At 41.7% G+C, this 25,579-nt stretch overlaps 2 protein-coding genes across 6 annotated transcripts in view; one reads left to right on the top strand and one right to left on the bottom strand.

Moving 5' to 3' along the window:
- MED12L (mediator complex subunit 12L) overlaps positions 1 to 25,579 on the top strand; it is a 329,485-nt gene that overhangs the window by 208,755 nt on the left and 95,151 nt on the right. The window lies entirely within an intron of this gene.
- Positions 19,315 to 23,491, bottom strand: P2RY13 (purinergic receptor P2Y13). The gene is made up of 2 exons (XM_067737502.1): positions 23,431 to 23,491; positions 19,315 to 22,973 (listed from the first exon to the last, which is right to left on the bottom strand). The coding sequence occupies exon 2, from the start codon at positions 22,956 to 22,958 to the stop codon at positions 21,957 to 21,959; it is 1,002 nt and encodes a 333-aa protein (XP_067593603.1). The 5' UTR covers positions 22,959 to 22,973; positions 23,431 to 23,491; the 3' UTR covers positions 19,315 to 21,956.

Raw genomic sequence — 25,579 nt, 5'->3', positions numbered from 1 at the left:
AGGTGCAGCCTTTCTTGCATTTTGGAATCACCCGTAACGTAAGACTCTTTCCCAATTTAAGCCTGAGAGAGAGAGAATGAGAGAGAGAGAGAGAGAGAGAGAGAGAGAGAGAGAGAGTGTGTGTGTGTGTGTGTGTGTGTGTGTGTGTGTGTGTGTCTTCCAATGCTGCTAAGATACAGCTCTGCTGAAGGCCTTGGGAAAGAAACAAGTTACCTCACTGGGTATATTGACTTCTTTCTGTGATAGAATCAGGTCACTGTATTCATAAGGCACTTCATTAATGCAGGCTTGGTGTCAGTGACCCAAAGGTGTTGGAATGCAAAGCACACAGCCTTCATTCTGGTTTTTCAGGTACTACCCTGAAGTTCTCTTTGCAAAGTTATGCTTGACACCTGAAGCTTACAATTAAGCATGTTTTGGTTCACATTTGGATTTAACTTTTCTTTTTCCAGGTGACCTCTGATTAGTTACTTAGTTACTCACTCACTCACTCACTGATTGATGTGGGGAGGGGGAGGGGGGAGGGTGGTGTGAACTGGGTTGTAAACCCCTTGAAGGCAAGGTTTGTGTCTAATGCTTCCTTATAACCTTACCCCAGACCTGGTCATTGTGCAGGTGGAGAGCCTCGGCGAGCTTCAACACCTTGCTCAACGTCACACAGACAGTGAGAAGCAAAGCCAGGAGACGAGCTCCAGGTTTTGTGGCCCCAGAACAGGCTGCCTCTCCGCTGTGCTGCTTGGCTTGATCAGTGGCACCTCAGAAGCAGCCTGGATGGTGCCCTGGACCTCACTGCAATCGGCAGGTGTTACGTTTTTGACTGAGTCTTTGGCTCTGATCCTGGGCAAAGCCGTTTAGCTCTCGGAGCTGGAGCTTGCCTGTCTGTGAAATGACGAAAATAATAAATACCTGGCCTGGCTCCCAAAGGCACTGTGAGAATCTGGAGAGGTACTGTGTGCAAGTCCATTTTATATTGTAAGTGCTGCAGCAATGTCATTCCCGGCAAATCTTTTTTCTGCTTAACAATGAAAATCTTATTACTCATATAGTCAAATTTTTATCGTTTCCTTAATTGAAATGTATATTTTTGTGTTCTGTTTAGGGAAAGTCTAATGTATACACAGTGAAATTCTGGACTATTAATACAGAGTCAGCTGGTCAGAGAGGTTACAGGCTACAGTCCCAATAGCCAGGGTAGAGGTTTTGAATGAATCTGTTCTAACCCAAATGCATTTCAAGTGGCTTCTGGTCCCTTAAAAAACATTCTCAGAATCTAAGACCCCAGGTAAAGTCTTCAGTTGTTTGATTACCATTTACCAACCTATTAAGAAAGGAGAGTACTTTTCTCAGCCTTATGGAGATGTTGTTCCTTGTTTTCGAAGGGTCATTCCATGGCTTAAGCATTATACTTAATGGCTTAAGCATTATACTTATACTTAAAGGGTCGTAATTATTCTTCACGGTGATGATGGTGGTTGCCATGGTCACCATTTTAATGAGGTCATCACTGTGGTTATCTGGGTTGTGGATGAGTGGGCAGGTGTCCTCAAGGCCACTCTCAATAGAATTGGGTGTCAAGTTAGCTACCCTAGTTTTTCACATCACAGTTTAATGACACTGCAGTGCTTTTTGTTTAAATTAATGAATTAAGACAGGTACTTAAGAGACAAGTCTTCCTTCAGTTTCAACCCCTACCATCAATGGTAAAGATTCTTTAGTGAGGTCTTGAATGCTAGTGGATATTGTACAGTTTTCATTGGCATCAAACCCTCACCGTGTCTCATTTTTTCCTCTCATAAAAACAAGAAATAGGAGTTTTTGGGATTAACAGATACACACTGCTATATATAAAATAGATAAACAACAAGGACCTACTGTGTAGCACAGGGAACTATATTCAATATCTTATAATAGCCTATAACGGAAAAGAATCTGAAAAAAATGTCTGTCTATAACCAGATCACTTTGCTGTACACCTGAAACATTGTAAATCAACAGTACTTCAATTTATAAATAAATAAATCCCCCACCCCACCCCACCCCAATGTAGTAAAAAGATCTGGCATCACAGATAATTTATTTTGTATAATGTGTGTGTGTGTGTGAATACATACACACCCACGTACATACATATATAACATTTTCTTTAAAGTAGTTCCTGCTGTCAACTTCACTGGCATTAATTATCTTTTTTTCTTTATGAACGAAGTGAAACAGTACAACCCAGGAAGGGCAGAGAGAATAGGAATTGGCAGGTGATCTCGCGTAAGGCATGGCCAAAGACCAGGAGAGAAGCTGATCCAACACTGTCCTCTGATGTTTCTAAACAGCTCACTGTGAAGTGAGGGGACTAAAGCGACGGATTGCAAATTCAGATAGAGCCCCAAATCTAATGTCAGTGAGAAAAGTGAGGCAGGTATAAGAAGAAATAATCGCAGCACCATCAGGCCAGTAAAATACAGCTAACAGCTTCGGTGTTAGGAAAAATGATCGGGAAGGCTGGGGGCTGCGGTGAACTGGGGAGTGTTGCCCCACTCCCAGGCTCTGGGCTGTTGCCATGCAGGTGTGTGGGTCACCTGCCATGAGACTATAAAAAATGGATTTTTATATAAAATTGCATGAATTTCAAAAATTTAAATTAAAAAAATTCTGGCTTAATTTCATTAAAACAGACCAAATAAAGCTGGTTTGTGGGTTACAGTTTGTGACATCTAACTTCATGGTGGGGCTGCCCCAGGTCTCTCCATGGGGTTTGTACCAGTACCCTGGGGGACCTAGACCCTTGTTACCCAGTGCCAGCTCCAAACCTGCCCCTCATTTTTAGTAATTTCCCCCTCACTTAATATTTTCCTTTTCACCTGAAATTGATGAGCTTGTAAGACGAGAGAGTTCATTATAGGATTTTAGAACTTAATGGCATTGTATTCACTTTGGGATGAATACTTTCTCAAAAGCTCTAAGGTGTCTTCTTCCTTGATGCTGATGCATTAGGTTGAACTGAAATGGAAATGTTTTTATAGATGGCATTTTCATATGGTCTAACTTAACATGTCTAGCACTTGGGAAATTTTGGTAACTGGAATCAGGTATACTGGGGAGAAGGGGGCAGAGAGATTCTGCTCGATTAATTATGAAGAAACAGCAATGTGGTAAAAGTATGTTCTACCATCTGCCTCCGTAGGATGGCTTCGACTGAACTTTGAGCTGCTATCTACATGCGGTCGCCCCTTTTCATGGTTGTACCGGTGGCTGTAGGCACCGTGTGGATACTTCTTTTTCATACCACAAAATATACATAGATATTTTGTTTCGTCTTTGCAACAGGAAATTAGAATGTTTCGGGCTAACAGGAAAAGAGAATATTGATGTTGAAGAGATGAAACCTCACTATTTTTTGAACAGTGATCATGATTACATTGATCACTGATACACTGAGATAGTAGTTACCTTTCTGACAGCATCCACTGTTCTTTATTTAGTCACATTGCTATGTATCGTATGGGTTCTACATGGACAATTTTGACACAGTGCGAGACTTTGTTTAAAGTTTTCATTTTCCAGGACTTTTAACATGCTTGGTTGAAACAACCAAAAAAGAATGTAGCTGTTATTATTTGAGGCCTGCATGTTACTGTGCGCCGTGAGTAGCCGCAGGGTACCCAGTCACGATATGAAGGACCGGCCTCTTTATAAATACAACCAGTAAACAATTAATTTTGCAGCTTTTCCAACTTGTCCTTTAGTCCGTTTATCTAATTTGCAATGAGCTTTGAGAAGCTCATTGATGATTTGTTTTCAGTTTCATGTCTAACCTTTGAGTTTGGCAGTTATGAGGAGGAACAGGTTTGGACAGGCAGGTCTTCCACCCCAAAAGGAGTGTGGCAGGCCCTAAAATGCCTGCCATCTTGAGGCAACTCATGCCCATGAATTATTTTCTTGGGTCTCTTCTGTCAGCTCTCAGCCGGAGAGCCACACAGCTCAGTGCTGACAGCCCAAGTGTTTTTCTGTTATGATTTTTCTTTCTTCAACTAGATCATAAGCTCCTTTAGTGTGGGGACCTTAGAATATTTTGTTTCTGCAGCCCCCTATTTTACTGGCTTCCACTTTGGAAGCAGCCAGAATCTTGATGTTTTTAGCAAAGGGTTCTCTTTAGACTCAGGGACTTGAAAAGTGGAGTTTCAGAAGACAGATTGAGAGCCAGTAATATCTCTAACCTGAGAGCATGTCCAGACTACAGGCAAACCCTCCTCTGGTAGCTGAAAAGTCTGTGTTTCTGTCTTGCTAGTCACAATAACAACAACAACAACAAAGTTAATAAGCGTATGGGTTCAGCAAATGCTGGCTAATATTATTTTGTGCCTAGGACTGTTCTAAATTATTAAGATAAATATATATATTTGCGGTACGCGGGCCTCTCACTGTTGTGGCCTCTCCCATTGCGGAGCACAGGCTCAGCGGCCATGGCTCACGGGCCCAGCCGCTCCGCGGCATGTGGGATCTTCCCGGACCGGGGCACGAACCCATGTCCCCCGCATCGGCAGGCGGACTCTCAACCACTGCGCCACCAGGGAAGCCCTAAGATAAATTTTAATTGATCAAAAAGACATTGGAATCAAATTGCAGATCTGCCACTTACTTAGGCAGGTCATCTAACCCCACTATGCTTCAGTTTCCTCGTCTGTAAAACACTCATATAGGATTGATTTGAGCATTGAATGAGGTATTACCACAGTATTATGTCATTCAAGCCTTATAGATCTTTTATTGGAGCTTGGCATCTTGGAAAAACTCACCGTATAGATGCTTCCTGAGTGGTAGTAAGAATAGTACGCCCATTTTTCAGATGAAGAAACTGAGACTTGCAGAGGCTCCTGCAGCAGACATGTGCCGCTGGAGCTCACCCAGGCTAGCACACCTGGTGAGGGCACAACCTGGATTTGAACAGAGGTCGGTCCAAGTGCTGGGCTCTTAACTACTCTTTTGCTCCTATTTCTGCGCAGCCCGGTGGGGGCGGTTCATGTGTTCATTATAATCTGATGTCTCTCCTTTGGGCAGACTAGGTAATCAAGTAGCTCCAACGTGATTGTAGGGCATGATGTGCCCAAGACAGCCACTTATCTACCTCAGTCAAGTAGTACAGTAAATAAATCACAGATCGGTACAAGTTTACCTGTTAAGTTACTGACCAAAAAAAAAAAGAGGTCCCAAATAGCAAATACTGAGTTTGCTTAGAACGCTAAAAAGTAGTGACTGAGAGCATGGTTGACTGCAGGCAGACAGGGTTCAAGGTCAGAGCTCTGCTGCTTACTTGCATACCACTTAAGCCTCAATTTGCTCACCTGTAACACGGAGGTAACAGCAGTATATGTCTTCAGGTTGTGTGAGGTTTTCTAAGAAAATAATCTATGTTAAAATGTGAAGTAGTCTTGGACCTATATTAAGGTGTCAGTGCACGTTAGTGATTGCTGTTTCAATAATAAGGTTTAGAAGGACAGTTTGTGTCATACGAGTTCTATCTAATACATTAGAAAACGTCAGTTAAGGAGTTCCCTTCTTCCAAAATGTTGGAAATTATTATTAGAAATTGCCTTCTAAGAGAAATTATAGAATCACTGATACGTATGACTTAATGTGATGGCTTATACCAAGTGAAACTCTATCAGCGCTCTCCTTCAAATGCATTTTTAGTGTAAGTTTTTTCACATTTGGATAATAAGAATGTCAATGAAAGTTAAGATGTGCTAATTACGCACAAGAGGAAGAATAAACGTTCTGTTCTGCCCAGGTATGAGGAGGTTAGAAAGTTTGGAAATTGTTGCCAGGTTGGATAGGGACTTGGCTTTAATCAATGGCCTGAAGCAGAAGGTTTGCCTCTCGTTTCTTGTTCACCGTGATGTTTTCCACGTGGTTCATCTCATCTAGTTTTAAACCACAGGGTCTGGGTTGCCTCTGCTCTCGCCTGTCTACTTCAGATAGTCAACAGCTCTAGGAACAGCCGTTGGCCCTTCCACTTGTACTAATGCAGAATTTCCCACCCGAGGAAGCAGGAGCAGACTGTCTTCATCTCTGCCTTGCAGAGGAAGAATCTGGGGCCTCTGAAGAGGTTGAGATTTGATTAACATCACATAGCTGGCTGGGACAGAAAAGGGGAGGACCAGTCTTCTTCCTCATCACTGACCCTACAGTGTCCTCTCCAGCATCTGCATGTGGTTCAAGCCTTGGGTTCTTGTTAACCGACCCTAGTGCCTCAGCACATCCCCTGGATCGTGGGAATCTAGCCATACAAGGGGCCTCGAACAACCATCCGATCTAATCCCCTCATTTTACTGTGAGAGGCATCAGTGAGCTCCTGAGGAAGTTAAGAGGCTCAAGTCGGACGTAACTTTTGACGCTGTCAAAGCCCACACCCCGGCTGGCCTTTCTGCTTTAAACCAAAGTCCTGTCCCATCCTGCACACAGCAGCCCCCTGGAGACTGTGGGATGCTCCCAGGTGATTTCGCCTAAATTTCACCTCCCTTCTATCCTGCCTTCACCACCATTCCTTTTATTGGGCTCTGAGGGCGTTTCATGGGTTTTCCTAGTTTTTCCTCAGCTTATAGGAGTACAGGGAACAAATGGCCGTCCGTGTCTCTTCTGTCTTAAGTTTCTGTGGCATTTTTTCAGAGGACAGGGCTATGGGTGACATTTTTTGTTCTTAAAGGAAGTGAAACCCTGAGATACCAAGGAAGGAAGGAAGGAAAGTAGACAGACTCTGAAGGGGGGCACAGATACCACTAACCTAAATAAAAACATCCATTCTCATTTAGTTTTCCATCTCCCACCCATATCCCAGAGTGTAATAAGCCCTCCCAACATTCTGTCTCTAGCCAGGAAATTTTTGCCTGGGTCTCTTCATGAAATAGTTAGGATTTTCTGACTAATCACTTTTTCTTTTCTAGGCTCCTTCCTTAAGTATACGGTACTCAGCAATCTAACTGCTCCCCCAGCCCCTTCTTCTTAACCCACATACACCTGGAACACTTTTTGAATAGGTGTTGGAAACAGTAGTCTTAGGATAGGATTTTGCTGAAGGACTAAAATAACACGTCCCCTTGATCCCTTAGCTTCAAGGAGGAAAAGGCTGTTAACCTTGAACTGGCAGAAATAACAATACAGTATAAATAATAGTATAAAATAAAAAGTGTCTGGCTCTGTTTGGCAATATGGAACCAAAGTTTTTCTTGTTCATTTTGCTAGTAAATCGGAGTCTCTAATCAGAATTATGAAAGGAAGTCCTTGTTAAAAAATGGTAATATACCTAAGTTGAAAGATTCACTTTGAGAATACAATAGAAAATTCCGTAGCAGGTAAATCTTAACCTAGTAAATCGAAAAGTCACCCTACCTTAGGCTCCCCTATCTTTCAGAATCCTTATTATAACTTAGAAGAGTTCAGATCTCCTTGCTGGCTTCTTGATTCTCTCAATGAAGTAAAAGCTTCCCCACGACTTTGAATGTGAACCAGACCTAAGCTGTCCCTAAGCCGTTCGTCACTAGTTAGGCAGTTTTCTCAGCGACTTTCCTGACATGTTTTAACATGATCTCTTAAGGAATCAGAAAGAGGATCGCCCTGTTCTTTGTGTTACAACGAAACGATTGAGATTCTTTTATCAAAATGAGGCAGTTAGGAGAGAAAATCATCTTTTTTTCTCTTGACCTCTTTTTAAAAGAAAAGTGAACGAAACAAATTTCAGTTTGGGGTCTTGGGAAACAATTATAAGGGACTTTGGATTTTACTCAACTAATACAGCAAATGTGATTTAAAAATCCACTTAGTAGAAGTGATTTCCAAAATACCGTTTCCACGTTTGAAGGCACAGTGCACGGTTGGCATTACCTGCCTCCCTGAGCTGGAAACCGGGAAGTTCCATGAAGTACGATGACTCTCGTTTCAGAAAGTGGTTCCTCCCAAAGAGAGCTTGTGGATCTCATCCACTTAGCATTCTAACCCCCACTTTTTCTTCAGACCTCAGATTTAAGCAGAGGTATAATTATACTCTTAATCAGGGCTGCGTCCTACCAACCATGGCTTTTAAGAAAATTAAAAAAAAAAACAACTTCATTTACCTTTCATGGCGGTAGCTGGCTCTCCATTCACCTGATACGGGTGTCTTCAAGTCGAAACAGGCTTCTCAACTCTAATTAAGAATAAACCTTGAAACTAAGGTTGGCAGGGAAGTTGTTTTTTTGTTAAAGCGTAAAAAAATAAGCTTTTTTTTTTTTTTTGCCCCTGCCGGTGAAGGTAGGTGCTCCCCTGCCCACCTTGAGATTGTTCTTTGGGGCACCCTTTCAAACTCTCCTGCTCGGAGACAACTGGAGCAACTCGCTCTCTTGCTAATAGAAATGACTCACACCTGAGAATAGGTGAGATTTGTAGACTGGGGAAGAACATTTCCTGAACCTGCAGGAATCAGATGGTGATTCACCAGAAGGGAACACAGAGGGCTGGAACCCACAGGGCCAGAGGGCTGTTTAAGGAGGAGGAAGGCATCAAGCCTCACGTTGGGGCCTCTTAAAGCAGACCCAGTGTTTAGGGTTTTTGGGGGGGTGGGAGGGGAACTCCCTATTACTAATCAGAAAATATGCATTTACAAACCTTCCTGCTAATTAAATTTTGGATAAAAAGGAACCAGAATATCTTTTATAAAAGACAGATCTTTCATGGTATTATTCAGTATATTAAAGACAAATTAATATGTGTTTATACTGGTGATCGATAACTTGGGAAACCTGTTGTCTTATTCAAGACTCTGCTGAATTCCATATAACCTGCTTTCACCTACACAAAAATATTTTAAATAAGGTTATTTAGGGGGCGAGTTTACCTTATCTCTTGAATTCCACAAGACAACTTTTATTCTTTTAAAAAACCTTACCACAATGATAAATTTATATAATCGAATCACTTTTTCCTATTTGTAATTAATTTTAGAACTTCCAAAAAATTTCCCAGAGACTCCAAGATTTTCTTGAATGCAACATTCAAGCAAGTAAAAGAAATGAAGAAAATATCACCAAATGAAATCAAAACTTGTTACTATCATGGTTGAAGAGAAAGATAAATGAAAATAATTAAGGTGGAACATTTTTTGAAGCTAGTAAATAATAGGTATTACTTAGTGTTTACTTATGCCTTAAGGAAATAATGTGTATGTACTAGTTGGGTTTTTTTCCTGTGTTTATGCAGAAGAACAAATGTATTTAATTTAAATACCAGTAGTTGAATATCAAAAGTTTGTTTCTTCTGTTGCCTTTTCCTAAACAAACAAAATTAAATGGTTGAATTTAAAATTGAATTGTTTTAAAAATTGAATGGTTTTTAAAATTGTTTCTAAAATTGAATGGTTTTCCGTTCCATTCTATTTAGGATGGATTAAGTATGTTGTGGATGAGTAGCTAGCCCTAGGGAAAGTCTCTGAACAAAAATTAGCCAACTTAATAGTGGCTAAACCATCCTTCGTTCAGGTTGAACTCCGCTTTGTGCCATTTCGTACTACTTCTCCAGGGATTTCACTTTGAACATGTAAAGCCCGTTCCCTGCATCTTGATGGGGGGGGGAAGTTATGCCATGCAGGCCTGAGATGAGAGACTTGTTTTTTGGGGGTTGCACTTCTTGCCGTTTGTCACTATGATCCATAAACAGTAAATGATGTACTGCTCAAAACGGGAACTCTGCCAGAATGACCAACTGCCGGCCTTAAAAGCATCAATTCAAAGGAGCACATCCGTTCAGCCTCCTTGAAAGTATGTTGGGCAAAGACCTTCTCTGCAAGTTCTGAGGATTATCGCCCCACAGTTCCAGTGGTGGGCGTGAATTCACGTGGAGGAGCTTGTGTGGACAAATATTTCACGAGCTCCTGTTGAGGGAATAAAGGCAGTTCTGTTATCTACCTTAAATTTTAATACATTTGTGACCTGGGTTAACTTCATCCTATTACTTGTCAACTAACTTAATACGGTTTTTTTGTTTGTTTGTTTTTTAATGTTAAAGAAAATACCTTTCCTTTGTTACATCGCTGCTGATAATATTTTTCATATACTATTCTGTTTTGAATTTGAAGGGAAATGTTTTGATAATTCAGGGTTACACACCTTGACTTTGTATGTGTTGGTTTTGTATTAAGATTTCCACAAGGGGGAGGGAAGGAGCTGGTGTCAGTGCGGTAGGTGGCCCTCCTTGTCTCTTCCTGAGGGTGGGCTGGGCTGGGCATGGACTAGCCTTTTCCTGGCCTTAGTCACAGTGGGATTGTGTATTTAAAATCCTCTTCGGCTGGCCATACAAAGTCTTGTAGTGAGAAAGTTAACATGAGGCACCCTTTATGCATTTGTCTTAAAGCACGTTATGCCGATCTCAAGTTGGGACTTGTTAAAGCTGGTCTTACATAACCTTCAAAAAGGGAAGTAGTACAGGTTTAGTCAGAGAAGAGTGTAATGCTTTGATGAAAAGAGCAGCTAAGAACCAGCCCATAGCTTTATTATTGTTCAAATCACCAAAAGTTTAACCTGCATAATTTTTTTTCTGCCGATTTTTATAACAAGTCTCACATTTCATAAAAGCCACAGGAGACTTTATAACAGTAATTATCTTGCTGCTTCAATGGAAGATCCTATTAAATGCAAGGAAGCTATTTTAATAATATTGTTTAGCTATTACAAACCCCAAATTTATTTTGAATATAGGACGATGTCCTAGGCTATGTGTTTGTGTTTCTCTACCACCACAATGTTTAAAAAAATTTTTGTGTTTCATTTTTTATTACAGGTGATTTTTGTCCTTCTATAATAATGTTACTTTTAAAGATGTTAAACCTACAGACAAGTTGATTATAGTTCAAGCAGATTTCATCTAAATTTTCCCATTGACATTTTTCACGCCCTCCCCCACCCTCCCCCTCAACACACATATTTGTGGGGAGACCTGTTTGAAGTTGCAGTCATTGTGACAGATGTCCCACCCCTAACTGCTTCAGCATGTATTTCCTAAAAACAAGGATATTCTCCTACCTGGAAATTCCCTGGTGGTCCAGCGGTTAGGACTCTGTGTTTTCGCTGCCCAGGGCGTGGGTTCAGTACCTGGTAGGGGAAGTAAGATCCTGCAAACCACACAGCACAGCCCCCAAAAAACCAACAAAAAAAGGGATTTTCTCCTGCCTACTCACAATATTCAGTCTGAATTTTGCTTTTTCCCAGTAACATTCTTTACAATTTTTTGAGGCAGAACTAATCAGTGGTCACACGTTGTGTTTTTCTAGTTTACTCTTTTATTCTAAATCTTTCTGCTTTTTTTTTTTTTTAAATCTCCTTGGCTTTTGAAAATTGGTTTGCTCTGTATTCGCTAGGTCCATCCTGTGGGTCACTTAGTAAGGAGATGCTTTCAAATGTTTCTGAGGCAGTTTGAATATATTACCCTGAAGTCTACCTTGGGGTTTGGAACTTTGAAATCAAATGGGGATATCTATACTCTTGTTTTGGACAGAGACCTGGTTCGTGGATCCAAACTCACTTTTTCTCTGGGATACTGGACAAACTCATTCAACTTTTCCCGGCTTCAGTTTTCTGTAAAACTAAGGTTCTGGTTTAATCACAGAATTTTAGATGAGAATTTCTATAATCTTTCAAAATATATTCTTAAAGAGACAGAAGCACTCAAGGAGAGAAGGTTTCTAATGTTTCATCCCTTTAAAGGAATGAAAATAGGTAATGGTGTTGATACGTCTTCCTAAATCCCAGAATAAACTTTTTTAACCCTATTCCTACCTCCCCCCTTTTTAGTGTGAGGCACTGGCAAATGCATTGCTAAGGCTTACCTTGGTCTTCTAGTCATTTCTGCCTTGCATATGACCGCCTGCTCTCTCCTCCCTTTATTTGGCTTCGCTGCATTGGCCTGGACCTGGGCACAGTGTTGCTTCCTCCAACGCTGCTAGGCAGAGAATTGGTACTGCAGTCTAATTTTCTCTGTCTCTGTAATCTCTGATGTATCCATTTTTTCTGAAAGGAAAATGCACACACGAAGGACCTCTTAGTCTTTCACAGTACATGAACTCATCATTACAAGACAAAAATGAGCAGGGATCTAATTGACACATAGCTCAAATGATCTGTCTGGGATGCCCATGTCCTTTGCATGTAGCCAGAACATACAACAAGGGCTGCAGTAAAATCCTCTCCAGATCTTCCTGTTCCACCTCTCTGTACACAAAAATCGCTCTAACTGTGGCTCACCATCCAGTTGCTGAGAATTCGTGCTGAGTATAATTATTACAAACCCTTTAATGTTTCCTGGCTGAGATTGGTATCTTTAGGTCTCTGTGCTTGAATTACTGTGTTTAATCTGTCATTTGAAATGATTTGTATCTATTAGGTTTGCTTTCAATAAAGCAGTTACCTTTTTCTGGTATGAGAACTTCATGTGTAATGGTCAGTTAAAGGGGAGGGATGGTTTGGCGACTGACTCTGGAGACGTGCCTGCATCTGACCTCCGCCCTCATACTGATACTCTCTTCTATACCCGGCCAGTTCCTCACTTTGGAAATCTTCTTGTGAGGGGCGGTGTCAGCCTTGATAAGAGCTCAGTAACTGGTGTCACATAGTTTCCAGTGTGGATTTCAGCCTCTCCACTTAGGTGCTTTCTTACTTTGGGCAAATCATTATTATATCTGAGCTTCAATTTCTTCTTCTGAAAAATGGCTACCTTGTAAGATTGTAAAGTTTAAATGAGATAATACACTATAGGATAATTCCTACAGTGTTTGAAACTTGGTTGGTACTTAGTGAACAGTAGCTTTTTTTTTTTTTTTGATCAGAGGGAGAGTAAGTAAATGAATACGAATGGGGGTGTTTTTATGAATATAAAGTTGGAATGATTAAAAATTTTAAAACATTCTGCAACTAGAAAGTCAAGGTTAAGTTCATAATATTTTGATTATCTGACACATGGGTGTTGGCACACCCTTTTTTTTTTTTGTTTGTTTTTTGTTTTTTGCGGTACGCGGGCCTCTCACTGTTGTGGCCTCTCCCATTGCGGAGCACAGGCTCCGGATGCGCAGGCTCAGCGGCCATGGCTCACGGGCCCAGCCGCTCCGCGGCATGTGGGATCTTCCCGGACCGGGGCACGAACCCGCATCCCCTGCATCGGCAGGCGGACTCTCAACCACTGCGCCACCAGGGAAGCCCAGGGCACACCCATTTTCTGACTGAAGCTGGTTCTCTTGGTTGTGTGGTGACACTCACCATGTGATTTGCGCCTCTGCTCTGTGGGCCATTTCACATGGAGCATCTTCACACTGTACTGCATAGGAAGCATGGCAAGGAGCTACTACTCCACCTATTCTTAGAAACCCTTGGAAAAGGCCGAGCTAATATAACAGCTGTTCTTATTTCCTCCTTGGAACTCCTGTGAACTGAGTTCACAAGAGTAGCTTGTCGTCCCGCCCTTCCTATTGCAGACTGGGGCTCTACGCCACCTCCTTCTTAGAGTGACCACTGACCTCACAGTTGTAGATTTGTCACATTTGACCTTCCCAGACTGTGGGATTCTGCTGACTCTCATTTCCTCCTCGAACTTCTCTTGTTCCTCAGTTTCCCAAGGAACGTCTTGGTGCTCCTTGTCGGCAATCCCCGCCCCCACAATCCCAGGCATCGCTCCTCTCTTTCTATCTCGTCTGTCACGAGACTGGTGCAGCATGGCTTCTGAGGTGCTTAGCTCATTCCTTGTTCTCTCCCTTTCTTAGAAAAGATGATTCCCTTGGCTTCTGATCTAGCCCTGTCTTCAGAGCCCTGGATCCATATTTTGCCCCTACTGGCTGGACTCCTTGACCCAGCTCTCTCACTAGGACTTCACATTCAACACGCCCGTCACGATCAAGGACATCACCCAAGCTAAGTTTCTTCAAAGCAATGAATCTTGATTGGGAGGGGGTGTGATGGGGATTATGGACCCCATTGAGAATACATTTTGCGTATCAATCACATACGTTTTACATGTAAACCCATACTCTCCAGTGATCTTGGACTCAAGACCTTTGTCTCTTTTTGAAAATGTCTCTAAGTTCCATGTCAGATTTCTTTCCCCTTGGCTCTCGCCTGCATAGATGGAAGACTTCTTTAACTGCTCTCTTGGCCTCAGTGGCTCCGTTAATTCAGAACTGCCTATTGCCGGCAAGTTGCTTTTGCTAAAGCACGGCATAGAGAACAGTAGTCTTCACTTCAGCCACCTTCAGTGGCTCACGGAGAGCTCCGAACACCCCAGCAACCCGGAAGTGCTGTGCACCGAGGTCCCAGTTCCCTTCCCAGGCTTGTCTTCCCCACACACGTGCTGCAGCCTCAGGCCCTCCTGGCCCCTCTCGCTCGGCCGTAGCACAGCGCCCACCCTCACCTGAGCCTTCCTCCAAACTGCTCAGAGCACCGCGGGGTTCCCTTCCGAAGCCTCTGTTTTTCCCCCGGGGTCCAGTTCACACTTCCATCTCCTGTGAGCCCTTGCTCAGTTTCTCCATTTGGCAATAGCGGCCTTTTCCTCCGAGCTTCTTGGGTGAGCTAATTATGTCTCTTATTCCACGAACCACGTTTGGATTCATTATGGTGTGTGTGCGGCTTCCACGGAGGCCAAGGGCCCTGCACGAAGCACACGATGAAGGAGTGATGGGCTAAATGAGCGAGTCAACCCACTCTTTGGGCTGTTACTCCTCTTAAGAACCAGAGGGGCCCCCAGAGGGCTCAGAAGGTCCATGGTTGGTCTGTTCATACCCCTGAGCTGTTGAAACTTTTCCTGTGTTGAGACCTCCCTTTTCAGGAGCCCCCCTCTTCACCATTCTCACAGCTGGGGCTTGAGGTGTCACCCCTTGAGGAATTAGGTTTGTCCCGACTGTCAGAGAGGCAGTGCAGCAGAGCCACTGAGGTGTGGTCTTGCGGCCACCTTCCGGGGTGTCTGTCCCAGCTCTGCCTCTGCTTGCTGGTGGGGTCGTGGGCACCAGGGTCAAGGTATCTGTTCACTTGGTGCCTCCGTTTTCTTTTCTTTTTTTTCTCCCCAACAGGGAGCCCTGTAGTATCTGTCTCCTGGGGTAATAGTGAGAAGTAGAAAGGTGATAACCCTTGTAAGGTGCATACGTAACATGGTGCGTGGCACATAGCAAGCATTCAGTAAAGGAGTGTAAGGTCCTGGGAGGTGCTTGTCAGCTTCTAGGTCAAGGATGATTAGCTGGCAGCATGCGGACCACTAGGGTCCACACGTGAAGGTACTGTTTTGTGGGATTCAGGGAGTGTGAGGGGTGACTACGGAAGCTTTGAAAATAACAGGAAATATGGTGGAGTGGACTGGATTTATGATTTCTCTTGAAAACATTAGAAGATCTGCGATTGTCAATATAGTGGTTAAGAACATGAGCTCAGAGGGGCTTCCCTGGTGGCACAGTGGTTGAGAGTCTGCCTGCCGATGCAGGGGACGCGGGTTCGTGCCCCGGTCCGGGAAGATCCCACATGCCGCGGAGCGGCTGGGCCCGTGAGCCATGGCCGCTGAGCCTGCGCGTCCGGAGCCTGTGCTCCGCAACGGGAGAGGCCACAACAGCGAGAGGCCCGCGTACCGCAAAAAAAAAAAAAAAAGAAAAAGAAAAAAAGAATATGAGCTCAGAAGCCAGAGTCTGAATTAAGAGTCCTAGCCCTGCTACTTATAAGTCGTGTGACCCCATGCCAGTTGCTTAACTTCTCTGTTTCTCAACTTCTTTATCTCTAAAATGGAAATAACAATAGCACCTGATAGGCTCCCAGGGATTATTAAACGGACCAGTATATTTAAAGCTCTTGGCATGCTTGCCTGGTACCTAGTAAATAGTAAGTAATGTGTGCTGTTTTTGTCGTTGCTGATGCTGGTTTTACTGCTGCTGTGGCTACCCACTGGCAACCCTGGGCCCCAGTTCCCTCCCGTGCCAACAGCTGGCACTGAGTAGTAGATGCCCCCCTAAGTGGGATGTGAACTTTCCAGGTAGCTGTAGTTCCTGCCACTGCCTGTCACCTTATATCTGTCCTGCTCTCTTTGTAACAATGTTGTTTGTCTCCTGTTGACAGATCTCACCCTTGGGCACTCACGTCCAGGAGTGCAGTGCTGTGCTGTGAATCAGTCCTTACGGATGTATGAACCTCAAGGAACTTTTAGCACAGGGGTTCTTAACATGTGGCCCAAATCGGTAGCATCCTTATCTCCTGGAAACTTATTCCCAGGCTTCACCCCAGACCTACTGAATCAGAAACTCTGGAGGTGGGCCTTGCAATCTGTGTTTTAAGAATCCTTCTAGCTGGCTCTGGTACCTGCTAAAGTTTGAAAACTACTGATTTAACACGTGTGTCCTATATTCATATTACCTACATTTGGTTTCCATGTAAAATTTAAAAAGTGGAGTTGTGTTTCCAGGCACTTCAGTTGATTTGTAAGGGCTGCTGTCTTTTCAGTGTGTACTCCCTTAGCTATTAAACACAGCTGGGTGCGAGTTCCTCTGCTGTGGGGCTTTTGTTCTGTTAAGATCTAATCTATGTGAGCTTTGATCTATTAACTTACTGGAAGAGTACAGTTTACCTGGGTTGATGGTCAGGCATTTTTAGAAAGAAGATTTTAGAAAGTTATGGAACGAGCTGCTTTCAAATGCATATGGAATATATGAAGTGATGAGATTAATAAGACTGAATAATTTATATTCTGATGTCATGATCGCTTTATCAGCCATCTAACTTCTTTGAGTTGGGAATTCACACTGCTTCTCTGCCTCTTCCTCCCCAGCCTCCGCCTTTTTTTTCATTATTTTATTTTTTTAACTTTTCATTTTATATTGGAGTATAGTTGATTAACAATGTTGTGATAGTTTCAGGTGTACAGCAAAGTGATTCAGTTATACATATACATGTATCTATCCTTTTTCAAATTCTTTTCCCGTTTAGCTTGTTACATAATATTGAGTTCCCCATTTTAAATATAGCAGTGTGTACATGTCAATCCCAAACTCCCAGTCTATCCCTCCCCCAACCCACCCATCACCCCTGGTAACCATAAGTTAGTTCTCTAACTGTGTGAGTCTGTTTCTGTTTTGTAAATAAGTTCATTTGTATCATTTCTTTTTAGATTCTGCATATAAGTGATATCATACACTATTTCTCTTTCCCTGTCTGACTTCACTCAGTGTGACAATCTTTAGGGTCCATCCATGTTGCTGCAAATGGCATTATTTCATTCTTTTTAATGGCTGAGTAATATTCCATTGTATATATGTATCACATCTTCTTTATCCAGTCATCTGTCGATGGACATTTAGGTTGCTTCCATGTCTTGGCTATTGTAAACAGTGCTGCAGTGAACATTGGGGTGCATGTATCCTTTCAGACCATGTTTTTGTCTGGATATATGCCCAGGAGTGGGATTGCAGGATCATATGGCAGCTCTACTTTTAGGTTTTTAAGGAACCCTCATACTGTTCTCCATAGTGGTTGTACCAATGTACATTCCCACCAACAGTGTAGGAGGGTTCCCTTCTCTTCACACCCTCTTCAACATTTATTATTTGTGGATTTTTTGTTGGTAGCTATTTTGACTGGTGTGAGGTGATATCTTATTGTAGTTTTGATTTGCATTTCTCTAACAGCGATGTTGAACACCTTGTCATGTGCCTCTTGGCCATCTGTATGTCTTCTTTGGAGAAATGTCTATTTATACGTTGCATTTCTCTACACTAACAGTGAATGATCAGAGAGAGAAATTCAAGAAACGATCCCATTTATGATCTCATCAAAAAGAATAAAATACCTAGGAATAAACCTACCTAAAGAGACAAAAGACCTGTACTCTGAAAATTATAAGACACTGATGAAACAAATCACAGACCACACAGACATATACCATGTTCTTGGATTGGAAGAATCAATATTGTCAAAATAACTGTACTACCCAAGGCAATCTACAGATTCAGTGCAATCCCTATCAAATTACCAATGGCATTTTTCACAGAACTAGAACAAAAAATTTCACAGTTTGTATGGAAACACAAAAGACCCCAAATAGCCAAAGGAATCTTGAGAAAGAAAAAAGGAGCTGGAGGAATCAGGCTCCCTGACTTCAGACTATTCTACAAAGCTACAGTCATAAAAACAGTAATGGTACTGGCACAGAACATAAAAAATACATCAATGGAACAGGATAGAAAGCCCAGAAATAAACCCATGCACCTGTGGTCAATTAATCTATGACAAGGGAGGCAAGACTATACAATGGGGGAAAGACAGTCTCTTCAATAAATGGTGCTGGGAAAACTGGACAGCTACATGTAACAGAATGAAACTAGAATATTCTCTAATACCATACACAAAAATAAACTCAAAGAGGATTAAAGACCTAAATGTGAGACTGGACACTATAAAACTCTTAGAGGAAAACCTAGGCAGAGCACTCTCTGACATAAATCACAGCAATGTTTTTTGATTTGTCTCCCAGAGTAATGGAAATAAAAATAACAAATGGGACCTAATTAAACTCAAAAGCTTTTGCACAACGAAGGAAACCATAAACAAAATGAAAAGACAACCCACAGATTGGGAGAAAATATTTGCAAATGATGTGACTGACAAGGGATTAGTCTCCAAAATTTACAAACAACTCATGCAGCTTAATACCATCACAGCAAACAACCCAATCAAAAAATGGGCAGAATTCCTTCCCCTTTTACAGTAATTTCTCTTGGTTTCTGAAGACTAATTCTGCATGGGACAATATCCTCTCCCACTTCTCCTGCATCAGGGGTATTTGGAAGGCCTTATCCAGTCAAAATGATGACAGTTTAGCTTTTGACAGAAGCCCTTAATTGTGCTCTGAGCTTACAGACTTTACCAAAGCTACTAATGTTTTTTTCCACTTTTCCCTCGCTTCTATGTCTCATTAATGGCTATGGTATAGTTCCCCATTCTGTAAGTATTCTAGATTTTAGTATTTGTGATTGCTAGTCTGGGAAGCTCTCCTCAAATAGTTGTTCTTCATTCTGTGAATGTGATTTTAAGCTGACTCTTCTCTAAGTTCTTGGTAGATTATTTCATTTTACACGTCAGGAACTCTGCTTTTGACTGTAATATTATTATAATTTAATGAAATATTTGCATTTGTGGTGGACACATTTCCTATTGAAATTTTATCTTGAAAGATCTTTCCCCAAAATTATATTCATTATCTATATCCATTCAGTGTATTTTGAAAGTATTATTAGAGCTGAAATACATGGGTCATATTCCCAAGCATAGTTTGAAATGTGGCTTAGATGCAGTTACTTATACATTATTAGAGTCTGCTCATGATTGTATAATGTACTCAGTAAAGGTAACATGGATTTAGTGACATCTCTAATAGTTATCATGACTTAATTCTTTTATTTTAGCAAATGAAAATCAGATGTCAAAGTACTTTCTAAGAGTTTTGGTGATGGTAATATGCTACAGTTACAAATTTTACTTAACCAAAACCGACAATACATAGCTAAAGCATTTTGTCAATAGCTTTAAAACTGAAATGATGATAGACGTTAGCCCCCAAGCTATACGTGTACTGTTTAATAATCCTGCTTCCTTCCCGGTCATTCACTAGTGAACCCAAGAACACCCACACTTCCCAGGCCCCTGTGTACATGTATAGGAGACCAACTAAAAAGAGCTTGAGCTTTCAAGAAGTTTATATTATCATTTGATAAGAAAAACATCAGTGAAAATTGGCTTCCCTTTTGCTTCTCTAGTATGTAAAAATAAAGCCAGTTTGGCATTTTATCAAATATTTATTGATTGCACAATGAGACACAATTTCTGTTCTCAAAAGTACACATAAGGTATGAAAAGAGTTGATACATGTATGAGCCAGTAGTTACAAAGCAGTGTGATCATTATAATAACTGAGGTGTGACAACACACAGATGATGGAGTGATTGGATTTGAGGTGGTGGTGGGAATTTAGCCAGATGAGATTTCATGGTTTAAGTGATGGCAACTTAGGGTTCCACGGATGGATAAGAGTTTTCTTGGTGAGTCAGAGGGAAATTTGCAAGTGCAATGACATGGGGGCAAAAAAGGAGCATGGCATTTTCTGATAATTATAAACTTACACAAGAGTATGAATTTCCAAGGATGGAAGAATGCTTAGGAAAAAAGGCCAGAAAGGTGGACAAGATCCAGGGCCTTCAGGGCCTTTGAGGCCATGGAAAGAGGCCTGGAGTTCACAGTCTGATGGTTGTATTGGAACTAGTGGCACTTCTACAGAGCATGACTACTCCTTTGTACATTTTATCTAGAAGGTGCAAATCAGCATCTACAATTCCAGATAAACATACTTTAGCAGCTCTTTTTTGAACGACAGAGGGATTCAGGAAAACATATGGAGGTAAATAAGTACAAGTAGGTCACCATCCTCTAAAAATTTCCCAGTATAGATGTTACTGATCGTGGGTCAGCAGTTCTATCTATATGTGTACCAAGAATGGCATGACGATGACATATTCTATTTAAGACATTTGTAATTTATCCTCTGTGGGAAGTACTGTGGGAGATACCAAAAAAACATGACATATTTTCTGTCTTCAAAATATGTTGTCTTTCTTAAAAAATCCTAACCATCTTTGGAGGTTGCAGTCAAGAATACAGCAAGCTAGGGACTTCCCTGGTGGCACAGTAGATAAGAATCTGCCTGCCAATGCAGGGGACACGGATTCGAGCCCTGGTCTGGGAAGATCCCACATGCCGTGGAGCAACTAAGCCCACGCGCCACAACTACTGAGCCTGCGCTCTAGAGCCCGCGGGCCACAACTACTGAGCCCGTGAGCCACGACTACTGAAGCCCGCGTGCCACAACTACTGAAGCCCGCGTGCCTAGAGCCCATGCTCCGCAACGAGACGCCACCGCAGTGAGAAGCCCCCGCACCACAACGAAGAGTAGCCTCCACTCGCCGTAACTAGAGAAAGCCCGCTCACAGCAACGAAGACCCAGTGCAGTCAAAGATAAATAAATAAATCTATTAAAAAAAAAAAAAAGAATACAGCAAGCTAGTAAAAGGAACTCGGCATTGAGGGCCCTAACACACCCAAGCAGTGGAAGAGGTAATTATTTTCACCCAGAGACATGAGGAAGGAGCATGGAGGTGCTGGCCCAGGAAGGCTTTGCTGAGTAGGTGGAATATTCAACCACCGTTAGAGTATTTGCTGGGCAGAGGGGCGATTCCAAAGAATCAGAATACAGTATTCTTGCCCTTGAATTTGTACACACTCAGGATGGAAGCGAAGTGTTACAGTACAATGTTTTATGTGGCTTAGTAATGCTGCTCGTGCCTCCTATGGTGTAGCTGCGTACTGGGGAAGAGGCTGTTTGTAACTCTAAGAAGAAGCGCCTTCACCAGGTATCTGGGCTTTCTGACCTATTCCCCAGACGCTTTACATCTAGCATCCCTTTCAACCTCTAGCCACAGTTTTCACCAAAGGACTCACAAGGTGGGTTTTTCGGGTTTTTTTCTTTTTAAATCAGCAGGTGGGATACAAAAGCAGTAGCATTGTTTGAATTACATGTGCAGAAGAATGTGAGGTGTTTTAGAGTGGAGGAATGTATTTTTCATAATTAGAAGATATGTATTTTTAGGAATATACATTTCCCCACGATAAATCTTTTCCAAAGTGTAAGTGAACACTCTTGAAAAGGTGACTTCTAGTGGCTGTTTGCTTCCCGTTGCATTCTCTTACGGATACTTCATTTCGGCTTATGAATAGATCTACGTGGAATTAAAATTTATATAATCCTTTCTGTACGCGAGGATAGTAAAATGTAAGAAAGCATTTGCTCGAAGCCATCTTTTCTTTCACTGCTTACATTTGATTTCCAAGTAAATTGTCTTTTGAAGTCTTGTCAGTCAATCGTTAACCATGATAAAGTTATCAGCTTAGGGTTATATTGTCTGACTGACTCGTAGGATTTTCCTGGGTGGATGCTGCAATCTTTCTCCCTTTCATACATGGTAGCCTCTCTGTGAATTTTTTACATAAGAATATATATATTAAGGGATCCATGCAAATGTTAGTTGCTGCCAAAAAAAGGGTGGTTTCTTTAGCTAGAAACAGTTGATTTTGCAATCGACAGTCAGTCTTACGGTTGGTTTGACTGTGAGTATATGGGACTCTGACGAAATGAAATGGAGCGAAACACACAAAGAAGACAGCCACGACAACAAATACTTTACCTTCAAGCCTTTTGCTGTTTTTGCTGCCCTTCCTCTTGGACTTTCTATAAGAATTGTATACCTTTTTTGCAATCACCATATAGCATAGAAGCATTAGGACAAAAACAGTCCAGAAAATGGACTGGGAAATGTAGTTCACCACTTCATGCCATTTCAGCCCAAGAGGACCCTTTAAGGAGGCACACTTTTTCACAGATGACGGTGTTGCTTCCTTGTTGCTTAAGATCATATTTGGCAGGGAGAGGAGGAACAAAAAGAGCCAGATGAGGGTTGAGACCACTTTTGCAAAAGCAGGTTTTTGTACGAAGAATTTTCCAAAAGGTCTGATGATCTTGAGGAACCTGTCAAAGGCTATGAGCCCCAGCAGTGTGATGCCCACATACATGGTCTCATAAAAGACGACGGCAGAGAAACGACACACAAAGGCTCTGAGCTGCCAGGGTCCGAGGTGCGCGTCTGAGAGGATTTTAAACGGAAGCATGAGCGTCATGATCAAGTCGGCCACCAGAGTATTTTTGAGGTAGACAATGAAGGTGGAGGAGCTGGGGATGTGAATGAACACCCACAGGGCCAAAGTGTTCAGCAGGGTGCCCAGGAAGAAAACGACAGTGTAGATGGCTGGGAACACCAGGTGCGCTGCCTGCATGTCCCTGGGGCACCTCTCAGACCCGTTGAAGCCCTTCATCACTGTGTCGTTCATGCTTTCCAATGTCAGCTGTTACACATAAACATACACACACAGTAAAACAAGAAGCATTTCATGATTTCAAAACACTACTTGTTAAAAGCAGACTTTAGGTTTGCAGCATGTTAGCACCTTACATGTCTTCATCCCATTTAATAGATCATTTGAGAAGTCCCATGTTGTTTCTGGCCAGAATTTTTAAAGCACATAGTACATTTTTGGTACTTGTAACAGTACCATTACTTTCACACCCTGATGAAATCCAAATAACTGGTTCTACCCCATTCACAAGTTCGGCTTTTGGCATGGCAGTAAAACAAAGCTGGCTAAGAGGTAAAGTTACTCATGTCAGATTGCTGTACATTATGTAATTTCCTAGGCTCATAATCTAAGGTTTGTAGAATGTTAACCTTAAAGCATTTTTTTTCCCCTTGAACCTATGCCATCATTTATAAGCAAGCCACTCATAATAACAGCTGAAATTCACCTTTGTTTGGGAGGATGCTCAGCTCAGTGTCTTCCGATCGAGGCAGTCATTAGTTCAGCCCATGAAGGCCATGTGAAGCAAATGTCCTTCTGCTTTCTTATACCCAGTTTCCTTCCTCATTTTCACGTGTGCAGTGTGATCCATTAGAACCTCTTCACATGCAAACCTTTGGGGGATTTTCTAATAAGGAAGCTCTCTCATTTTAAACTTACATACTGTTAATCTACTCTGGTTTGAGTAAGTCAGTTTAGTTGCAGTTGTTTTTATATTTTCTCATATAATAACTTCCCTGCAGTTTATCTTCTCTACATGTTCAATGGAATTTTTAGTGCCTTTTGTATATAATAATAGGGAGAAATGTACAGAAAACAGCCCCAAATTGTAGGAGAATGAGAGTTGACTCTAAAATCAGACAGCACCGTCATCTGCATCCTTGTAGCCTGCTTTTTTCAGAAATGTGTGTTCATTAGGTATGACCTGATTATTTCTGTAGACATGTATCTTAGTCTTTTGGTCTTTCGATCTCTGAGAGATAAGAGGATGTATCGTCTAAGAGTTAAGGGCTATAAGACCCAAATTTTGGGGGGTTAGAATTCCAGATTCACCAATTATTGGGTAGTAGATTATAGACAAATGATTTAGTAGCTCTGTGCCTCATTTTCCCCATCTGTATAATGGGTTTAATAATAGTACATACCTCAGTGTTGAGAGGCTGAGATGAGTGCCTAGAATAGTGCTGACTCTATATGAAGCATGAAAAAAATGTTAGCCACTCACTGCTCTGGTGAGCGAATTGCAGATTTAAATGGAGATATACTGTTTCACTTATTAGAAAGCCATTTTTGGAAGTCTCTTCTTTATTTGTGATTGTATGCCAAGTGCTGAAAACTTCAGGAATTTCATCAGTCAACATTGGGTCAAGTTCTGTAAAACTTTTGGAAGTATGTGATTGCTGCTTTTGTATAGAGAAAGCTGTTGTCTGTGAAGAAATGTTTGCTCCCCAGATAGATAAAGGGAAAGAGGAAATCAGAAGATCCTATGAGGGAATGTAGAGTTCTCCATGGTGAGTTTCACTTCATATTTCTTGCTATGAGTTTTACCACAGAATTTGACCAGACCGTCGCGTTGGCTTGATCGAGCATTTTGGGTGACTTAGCTTGGAATTCTGAGAATAAAATTACATATCCCACCAGACATTTTTATGAGGGAATAGGATGCCTGATAATTCTGGTTGGAACTACCCAGTGTGGTGGCACAGTCTGAAAAATTGGTGTTTGATTCAAATAAATTGATCCTTGGGAAATACAGATTCTGGATTTTATTAATGTAACGGAACATAATTTAAACATATATCCTTTTATTTGCTTCAGTAGAGAATAAAAGCAAACTTAAAAAAATTTAAGTAGAGGGATTAGATCTATGTCAATTAAGTATAAATTTCCTAATGGCTCCAAATCCATTATTTAGATGCAGGTTCAGAATAGTTTCAATTTAAACAAGGGAAATGCTGTACAAGATAGTTTCATAATATGAAAACTGGAAATCACTTTTTGGTCAAATTTCAAACCGAAATGTGGGAAACCTAAGAGGAGGAACTGATTTACGGTGGCATTTCTAGAGTTACAGAAGTATCTTCTCTTAAATGTAGTAGGTTTCACAATGTTTGACTGTAGTAAGTATCCAACAAATCACTCACTCCTTTATGTCCACGTGCTTCAAACGTATTAGCCAACAGTCTCTTAGTTCGCAGTGGTGCTGGTGCCCCCTGAGGGAGGGTCCTTCACCCTTGATGCCGTACCTTAGAGGCTGTGATGGGACAGGAGCACCGCCTCAGGAGCCAGAGGGCCTGGGTTCATTTCCTTATTCCACCTTTACTTGTGACTTTGGTCAAGTGACTTATGCTCTCTGTGAAACCAGTGCCCCCTCTTCACAATGAAAATAAGTAATAGTATTTGCTTTATAGGGTTGTTGAGGGGATAAAGTGAGTGAACATTTGTCAGGTGCTTTGAATAATGTCCGTCAAATGGTACGTGTTAGTAAGTTTCTTGTTAAACGAAATTAAAAGAAAAATGGAATACTGTGTGCACCTGTGGGGATAGTGCACAAAAGACAGGAGTGAATCACAGAAGATAACGGATGAAGGGTCCTA

Source organism: Pseudorca crassidens, chromosome 5 (genome assembly GCF_039906515.1).
Source record: "Pseudorca crassidens isolate mPseCra1 chromosome 5, mPseCra1.hap1, whole genome shotgun sequence".
NCBI classification, from domain to species: Eukaryota; Metazoa; Chordata; class Mammalia; order Artiodactyla; family Delphinidae; genus Pseudorca; species Pseudorca crassidens.
This window is presented reverse-complemented; position numbering and strand designations above follow the sequence as displayed.